This window comes from Orycteropus afer, unplaced genomic scaffold (genome assembly GCF_000298275.1).
Source record: "Orycteropus afer afer isolate SDZICR_OR568_19922 unplaced genomic scaffold, OryAfe1.0 scaffold00003, whole genome shotgun sequence".
Taxonomy (NCBI): Eukaryota; Metazoa; Chordata; class Mammalia; order Tubulidentata; family Orycteropodidae; genus Orycteropus; species Orycteropus afer.
The window spans coordinates 16980620-16990348 of NW_006921590.1; the positions used below are offsets into that span (position 1 = coordinate 16980620).

The 9729-nt window shown below is 38.6% G+C and overlaps 1 protein-coding gene across 1 annotated transcript in view; it reads left to right on the top strand.

The window, feature by feature from the left end:
- The window catches only part of EFHB (EF-hand domain family member B), a 120930-nt gene extending 112858 nt beyond the window's left edge, over window positions 1-8072 (top strand). Inside the window, 3 exon segments of the mRNA XM_042780319.1 lie at window positions 365-577; window positions 2928-3109; window positions 7899-8072. Coding sequence (XP_042636253.1) covers window positions 365-577; window positions 2928-3109; window positions 7899-8072 — 569 coding nt within the window.
- The last annotated feature ends 1657 nt before the right edge of the window (window positions 8073-9729 follow it).

Below are 9729 nucleotides of genomic sequence, written 5' to 3' on the forward strand. Positions count from 1 at the left end.
CCGGAGACCCGGTCCCTCTCGGGAGGGTAACAAGGGAAAGTGTTCAGTGCAGATCAGTGAGTAAGCACAAGCCCGCCTTGTTTCAGTACCTATGCAGGTTCTGTATTTACCTTTGCTCTTTATTGTGGAGTAACACGAGTGGAGTGGCAAAAAGATACATTAACATTAGGCCATGTGTAAATTTCCTGGTATATGACATTGGCCTGGACTAGCTCTTACAGAGTGGAGTACTGGCAACAGCAGAGGGTTCATATGAGTTCAGTTTCCACTAGCAAATAGAGACTAAATATGAAAACTTATCTTGTTACAAAGCAGCAAATACCAATCTCTTCTTGTTCTTTTCTCTTTTCTACTTTACTTACAGGTAGAAAACAAGATTGTACAAACCTTACTGAGCCTAGTGTTCAAGAATCTGAACCAATTCTTCTCATAAAACCTGAAGATATTGTTTTAAAAGAACCAGGGAGCTCAGAAAAGACACTTCGAACACTTCTGAGACCAAGCGATAAGGTTTCTAATGAATATAAGACATCTTCTTCTGAGATCAATGCAGTTGTAGGAGCCATTCCTTCTATTTGTGAGTATATCACTTTACTTGTTGAGTCTTAAATGGGTCAATCAAAATGGAAGCAAAGTGTCCTTTTTCTGCCCTTGCGTTGTTCATAAATTCTAACTACACTAGACTGTAAGTTTCTCAAAGTCTATAACCTTTTTTTCATTTCTGTATTCCAAGAACCAAAGGTGTTTCAATAAACATTAGTTGAACTGAGCTATTGTTAATGATGATTCAAGTAAAATTATTCTCTACAATTAATAAAATTGAAAACATCTGGACTAGAAAACCGAGTGACATACTTTGCAGTAATTCAGACTTCCCCAAGTATTCAAAGACTCTTTAATCATGTGATTCTTATCTCCATACACATTTACCTTCATATATTTGAAGAACTCTTACAAAACAGTTCTTTACATCTTTATTTCCCATATCTCAGTATCAAGCATGATGGATACTAGTTATTTAGAAAGACTTCATTTGTTGATCTCGAACAATTCCAAAAGTAACAGCTTAGCCCAAAGAGTAAAGATTGTTACCCTTTAGTAATGCATTACTTTAAGAAAAGAAAAAAATATATGACAAAAGGATCAATACCATTTTAAAGCATAGATGGGAAGGTTGGGAAGGAGACAGGGAGATTAAGTAAATGGAAGTGAAACAACTGGAACAGAAATAACAAGAATGTTGACACAATGTGAAGAACATGACCAATGCTACTGATCAATATGCCTAGAAACTGTGGAATGGGAGCAGGTTTTACTGTGTATATTTTTCATCCCCTCCCCCAAAAAAGAACATCCTAGAATTGAAGCACAATTAAGGCTTTGTGTATTTTTCTTGACTTTATGGACATCTGTAAATTCTGGTGTAGTGAGATCATGCTGCCCCCTTTAAAAACATAAGAGGATCACATATGTATTTTCAAGTTTTCTAGTTGTTGTTGTTGTTGTTAAGTGCCGTCGAGTCGTTTCCGACTCATAGTGACCCCATGCACAGCAGAACGAAACACTGCCCGATCCCGCACCAGCCCCACAATCCATGCTATACTTGATCCCATCATCGCAGCCACCGTATCAATCCATCTCATTGAAGGCCTCCCCCTCTTTCGTCGACCCTCCACCCTACCAAGCATGACATCCTTCTCCAGGGAATGGTCCCTTCTTACAACATGACCAAAATAGGTGAGACGAAGTCTGGCCATTCTTGCTTCCAAGGAGCATTCTGGCTGCACTTCCTCCAGGACAGATCTGTTAGTTCTTTGAGCAGTCCATGGTACTTTCAGCATTCTCCGCCAGCACCACAACTCAAAAGCATCAACTCTTCTTTGGTCTTCCTTATTCATTGTCCAGCTCTCACATGCATACCAGGCGATTGGAAATATCATGGCTTGTGTCAGGCGCACCTTAGTCCTCAAGGAGATATCCTTGCTCCTCAGCACTTGGAACAGTTCCTTCGCAGTTGACTTTCCCAATGCTACACGTCATCTAATGTCCTGACTGCTGCTTCCATTGGCATCGATTGTAGAACCAAGCAACGTGAATTCCTTGACAACCTCAATCTTCTCTCCATTGATTGTGATGCTGCTCATTGGTCCAGTTGTGAGGATTTTTGTTTTCTTTATGTTGAGATGTAATCCATACTGCAGACTGTATTCTTCAACCTTCATCAGTAGGTGCCTTAAGTCATCCTCACTTTCAGCAAGCAAAGTTGTATCGTCTGCATATCTCAGGTTGTTAATGATTCTTCCTCCAATCCTGATACTACGTTTTTCTTCATATAGTCCCGCTTCTCGGATTATTTGCTCAGCATATAGATTGAATAAGTGTGGAGACAGAATACAACCCTGACACACTCCCTTCTTGATTTTAAACCATGTAGTGTTCCCTTGTTCTGTTCGAATGACAGCCTCCTGGTCAAGGTACAGATTCCTCATGAGTACAATCAAATGCTCGGGGATTTCCATTCTTCTCAATGTTGTCCATAATTTGTCATGATCCACACAATCAAATGCCTTCGCATAGTCAATAAAACACAAATAAACATCTTTCTGGTATTCTAGTAGCCATATTAAAAAATTATGGGAACAAGTGAAATTACTTTTAACAATATATTTTATTTAATCTATGTAAAATATTATCATTTTAATATGTAAGTAGTATAAAAATTGTTAATGGGATATTTTACATTCTCTCTCTCTTTTTTTTTTTTTGGTACAAAGTCTTCAAAATCCAATGTGTATTTTACACTTAGAGCACATCTCAATTTGTACTAGCCACATTTCAAGAACTCAGTAGCTATCTGTGGCTGGTGGCTACCATATTATACACTTCAGTTTTAGTACATCTGCTTTCTTCTCTCACTGATAACATAGGTTATCCTATCTACGGTGTTCCAACCATTCGGTCTGATATTCCTGCCCCCCGGATTCGTCGCATCAGTGATAGAACTAATTATGGTGAAGAGGGTAATGCTTATTCATTACTACATCCTACTATCTTTAGCCAGAAAGGAGTGTTTGAAAGAGACTTCTTCAAGACCAGATCAAAAGAAGAGGTATGCCATACTATTGTAAAATATTTGTAAGTAATGCTACTTCACACAAACACACAAAGATGAAAATGTTCTATTTGTCAATGACTACTATTTTAGACTTTCCAAAACTTGAACCTTTATATTATAAAGGCTATAAGAACCACCAAAATATAGGATTCTGAAAACTTTTCAATCTGGTTGTGACATTTGGGCACAATTCTTGAATTGATTTATTCTATGATAGGAAGTATATTTCATGTCATATACCAAATGTGGCTCATGTATAAAAAAAAAAAAGTTTTCCTGAACACTATTATATTAGAGATCTCCAGAGAAACAGAACCAACCATGTGTGTGTATGCGTGTGTGTGTGTGAGATATATATATACACACACATACATAACATATGGAAAAAGAGAGAGGGATTTATTTTAAGGAATTGGTTCATGTAATTTTGGGTCTGGAAAGTCCAAAATCTGCAGACCAGGCAGAAGGCTAGAAACTCTAGTAGTTTTGAGTTCAAAATCTGTATAGGCCAAACTGGCTGGAAGTTCCAGCAAGATATCTATGTTATAGTCTTCAGGGAGAATCCTTCTTTCTTCAAGAAATTTCAGTTTTTCCTCTTAAGGCCTTCAATGATAAGGCTCAGTCATATTATGGAAAGCCATTTGTATTACTTAAAGTCAACTGATTGTAAATGTTAATCACATCTAAATACTTCCACAGCAATATGCAGACTAATGTTGGACAATACATTTGGACACCATGGCCTAGCCAAGTTGACACATAAAATTAACCATCTATTCTTAGTTAGGAAAAAGAAAAGGATATCAATCCCCTCTTTGAGTAAGTACCTTGTGGACTTGGGTTCTGGAATGAAAGAATAACCATGGTGAGGGCCCCTCTGCCATCATTTGTACTGTTGTCATGTGTCTCAGGTTACTTAGGATAAGCACTGACTTAAAATATTCTGTCCTGTTGTCATACCATATGTCAGCCAGGTGTTTTTTTTTTTTTGTACTTTTTGACTCAAAAAACTTGGTCCCTGTACTCCAGGGAATCCACTTCCTAGATGAGTTATAAAGTGGGAACACGCAGATAGGTCAGAATCTCTACTAGGGTTGTTGTTGTTATGTTGTTATTTGCTATTGAGTTGGACCCAACTCATAGTGACCTCTCCTTGGGTTGCCAAGGCAGTATCACTGTGGAAGTGGATTGCCCAACCTTTCTTCCGAGGAGTGGCTGGTGGGTTTGAACTGCTAGTCTTCTGATTAGCAGTCAAGTGCCTTAGGCACTACGCTACCAGAGCTCCTGTCTACTAGGGTGCTGAGGGCCACAGATTCATAAGAGGCTTGATCAGACTAGATTTGTACCATGAAAGACAGGGTGTGATCCAGGGAGCAATTGGTTCATCAGACCAGCAGTGGAAATGATGGAAAGAGATACACAATGCCTTCTGGGACTTAAGATGAAAGCTTGAAAACATATTAAATATTAACCTAATTAATAACAGGTTCATTTAAGCAATTTATTTCCACTGAGGCAGAGGAGAGAGGAAATGGAAACTCAGAAGGCAATGCCTCCTGGCTGGAATCCAGGATCCTCCTCAGAGGGTCAAAGAAGAGGCCCTGCTCAACCTCAGATTGTGTTTTCATTTCTCCCAGTCACCTAAAGGGCCTATGAAGTAGAACTTGAGGATTGCCAAAGAAGCAAAACTCTCCTTTTTGCTTCCTGATGCCTAACATTCCTTTAAGAAGGAAGTCACTCTTTATCTCACAGTTCTAGATAAAAAGTATAAACTCAAAGGTCTGGTTGGGGTAATGATGTTAACTTAAGAATGGGCAGCCCTCAGGAAAAGTGTTATCTAATCAGTCTCTGGATGCTGACTGTGAAGAAGTGCCTATTGAGGAGTGGGAAAGGGAACAGGGAGAAGAGTTAGGATGCTCAAGCTTACCGAGGACTACTTCATGAATTCACTCTGTGGGGTGTTGTCTTAGTCTCCTAATGCTGCTGTAACACAAATACCACAAATGGGTGCCTTTAAAAAACAGAAATTTATTTTCTCACACTTCTAGAGGCTAAAAGTCCAAATTTGGATCTTGGCCATGTTGGTTCCTTCCTTGCTGGTAACCCCTAGAACTCCATTCTTTATCTTGTAGATAATCCTCACATGGTGTCTGTCTTCCCATTGGTGTCCATGTGTGTTTTCTGGTCTTTTTATAACTCACAATTGATTAGGTTTAGTATCTATCCTACAATGATATGAACTTATTAACATGAAAAAGGAAAAGCCCTTTTCCCAAATAGGATCACATGCACGGATACAAAAGCCAGGAATTCAACACATATTTTGGATGACACAATTCAATCCATATACAGGTTTTTTTTTTTTTTTTTTTTTAACCTAAGTGTCAGTGAGGTGTGTGTGGTAGAAATTGGAGCTATACATAGGGGGAGAGCCCTGGTGACAGAGTGGTTAAAACACTCTATTGCAAATCGAAATGTTGATGGTTTGAACCCACCAGTCACTCCGTAGGAAAAAGATGTAGTAATCTGTTTCTATAAAGATTTACAGCTTTGGAAACTCTATGAGGGTAGTTCTACTCTGTAGAGTTACTCTCAAAGGGGTAGGGAGGCCACATCCTCTGACCTCCTCTAACCCCACAAGAGGAAGACAGAATCACCATCAATAGCCCAAGGCGTATCCCTACAAGGCCAGACATGCCACCTCCCTCAGTCCTTTCACCAACCTTGGCACCAGCCGTTCCTCCTGCAGCACCCACCACCTCTCTGCTGCGTTTGATAATTCACTGCAGTGGCCACACAGAACTCACAGATTATGGGGTTTATTAGGGAAGCAACAGGATACAATTCAAGTTCAGGAACACGCTCAGTCACTCTCAGCCCACTGTCTCTTAGCTAACCGTCTCTTTCAGTCTCTCTCCCAACAGTGTGTGTCTCTTGGTCTCTCTATCCATAATGCATGTCTCTCATTCAGCAATGCGTGCCTCTCACATCTCCCAGCTGGCAGTGAGAGATACCTTCTGCCTCTAGGAGGGCTCCTTTTGAGCCTGGCAGAGTGGCTGAACTAACCAACCCCAACATCAGAATTCTATTTGCTGGAGAGAGAGACAGAGAGAAAGAACTCCCCAGAAGATTGCTTTGTGCCACTCGCAACAGAAATACCCCAGGTGGATAACATTAACAATCAGAAGCTGTTCAGTTGCTCATGGCAAATTCCACCATGAAGTTTACAAAGACTTATGGCTAGAAAAGCTATACTAGGTAATTTACTACACCGCAGTTGCTATGAGTCAGGATCAACTCTATGGCACTGTGTATATATAGGGATATGAGGTGCTTTTCTATATAGCTGCAGGTTGTTAACAGTTCTGCTTTTCTGAATGTGAGGTGGGTCTGCCTACACTGCTAACTTCCACAAAGACACATCATTGTAGGTACCTTTTAGTTGTTGGCAATGCTCTGTTTCATGGAAGTATCCTGCCACTACTCTTTTTCTTTCTTATTCACTGTCTAACCTTTATTTTCATTTCTCTTTTTGCTTTTCTCTGTATGTTTCACAATAATTTCTTTTCTCCTTTTAAATTTAGTTTCATCTTTTGTTGTTGTTTTGTTTTCATATCTTTCATTCATTCTCTTTACTTTTTCTAACCTTTTTTCCCACTACTAGTTTTTACCTTTCTTTTCTTTTTCCCTGGGTTGTCTCTCCCTTCATATCTTTAAAGGAATTTTGGTGGTGCAATGGTTAAAGAATCTGGCTGCTAACCAAAAGGTTGGCAGTTTGAACTTACTAACTCTTCCATGGGAGACAAATGAGGTAGTCTGCCTCCGTAAAGTTTTACAGTCTTGCTCTATCCTGTAGGATCATTATGAGTTGGAATCTACTCAATAACAGTGGGTTATGTTTGGATCATCTATTTTAATAGTCATGACTACAGAGAGATTATTAGTAAATAAAGTTTGTTTGTTTTTAGTATGCCCAGTTGCTCATGTGTGCACACTTTCTCTCTGGCATTTGCACACCTACAAATATAGTAAGGTTTAAAATAGGCCAGTTAGATCTGTTTAGTAAATGTTCCTATTTTAAAAAAGAGGAAATTATTATTTAGGAGCTCTGGTGGCGGTCGCTATGAGTCGGGTCCAACTCGATGGCACATAACACAACAAACAACAACATGGTGGCACAATGCCTAAGGCATTTGACTGCTAACCATGAGGTTGGCGGTTCAAACCCACCAGCCACTCTGCAGAAGAAAGATGGGGCAATCTACTTCTGTAAGGATTTACAGCCTTGGAAATCCATTGGGGGTTGCTATGAGTTGGAATCTACTCAATGGCAGTGAGTTTGGTTTTTTGGTTTAAGTGACATATACAAGATGATAGTGACAATGAGTGACAGAACTCAAATCCAGCAAGTCTTCTATCTTCAATTATTTTGCTCTTTCTAGTTGAATCTTGCTGCCTCTCTTTAAAATAACTAGAAATTCTTAGAGGTGGAAGTAATTTTATATATTGGCAGGATAATTGAAAATATTCACATTCATTCATATTAGCAAAATGGCTAAAAAAAACAAAACCTTTGTATTTATATTAACAAAGTGCTCACTACACACTGGCACACCCTTCTAAAATTTTTTTTGTGATATTTGTGTAATATTTGCTCATTACAAACACACACAAACAACCTGTAAAAAATTTTTTGGATAAATATCCATAGTCTGGGACATTATAAATACAAATTATAAATGTGCAAATCTTGGTCTCACTTAAAATTCTCCCCCCTCCCCAGATTGCTCAGATATTATGTAACATTGGCGTCAAGCTTTCTGATGAAGAATTTGAAAATGTATGGAATCTCGCATCAAAAAAACATCACAGAGGAGAAGTTTGTGTGGAGAGCATCAGAAACATTCTAGATGAGCTACAGCATGCAGAACGGATCAAGTGTAAAACCACCATGTGAAATTTGTGAAGTTCATTCATTTAAACAAAAGAATTGCTGTATCTGTGTACCTACTGTTCATCTAAAATATTCAAATCTATTGTGGCTTTAGATTTTATGTTATAATTCTGTAACCACTGTGGTAGGACTCATATGCTTATATGTATTGCTAATAAATTAGATTTTAGATTTTAAAATATATTTTATTGTCTTCTGTAAAGCACGCTAGAACTTGACAAGCAGTTGGAGAGTTTAACGTCCAACCTCACCAAAGACGCAGAGAAATAGAAGTTTGGTAACATTTAGTACACCTTGAATTCTTTCCATTTTAGTTGGCTGTCTGAAGTTCAAAGTCTAGTTTGTGATTCTAAGTTCACAAAATTTGAATTTGCCTTCAAAACTTTCTTCATTTTTCTTTAGACTTCTCTATGATAAGAGAGAAGTTTAGGGGGCTTTTCTAAAATATGTATTAGCATTCGAGGAAACTCAATCACAAGGAGTAGAGCTTAGCAAAAACTTGAGTTCTAACAGTTACATATTGTCCATTAATTCTTAATACATTTCTATGATCCAATGTTGTCCTTGATGTATCTGATGAAGACAAGTATGATCGACCATTAGATGTAGCTTTAGTGGGTTATAAGTAGCAAATTGGGTTGAATCATTCTGTCCTTCTTGCCTTTGCTCCTTGAAATACAAATTTGATGCCCTGTCTAGGATGGGGTGGGGATGGTGGTGGGTGGGGTGTTTGATGACAGGACTTTGTGTTCATTCTACAAAACAAGTGAGTATCAGTGTGGGTTGAATCTATACCTTTAGTAGTGATTGAAAGCTCAATAACCTGTGTCTATCAATATTTCTATTGACCAGCTTGTCTCTTGGTGTGAAAAAATACTATTTAACTTAGGCATTGCAGCTACACTATAGAATTACTTACTGAAAAATAGAAGAGAATGAGACATAAGGTTTTAAAAAGTTGATTTACCCAATCTCAAGAAAAAATAATTTTATAAAGATTTATTATATAAAGTAATTATGTTAAAATTTAACTTTTTATTTTGAAATAATTTGATGTACAAATATTCAGAAGTAGTACAGAGAATTGTACACTGGTGTGCTAGAGCCCCCAGAGGAGCCCTGGTGGCATAGAGGTTGAGTAAGTGCTTGGCTGCTAACTGAGTGGTGTCAGTTCAAACTCTGCAGCCACTCCACAGGAGAGAGATGTGGCAGTCTGCTTCCATGAAGTCTGTTGTTATTGTTAGGTGCCATTGAGTTAGTTCCAACTCATAGTGACACTATGCATGACAGAACTAAACATTGCCTGATCCTGAGCCATCCTCACAATCATTGCTATGCTTGAGTTCACTGTTGCAGCCACTGTGTCTATCCATCTTGTTGAGGGTCTTCCTCTTTTTTTCCTGCTCTTCTACTTTATCAAGAATGATGTCCTTTTCCAGGGACTGGTTCCCCTGATAACACGTCCAAAGTACATAAGATGAAGCCTGGCCATTCTCACTTCTAGGAAGTGTTCTGGCTATACTTCTTCCAAGACAGATTTGTTCATTCTTCTAGCAGTCCATGGTATATTCAATATTCTTTACTGACACCATAATTCAAAGGCATCAATTCTGCCTCAGTCTTCCTTATTCATTGTCCAACTTTTGCATGCATATGCGGC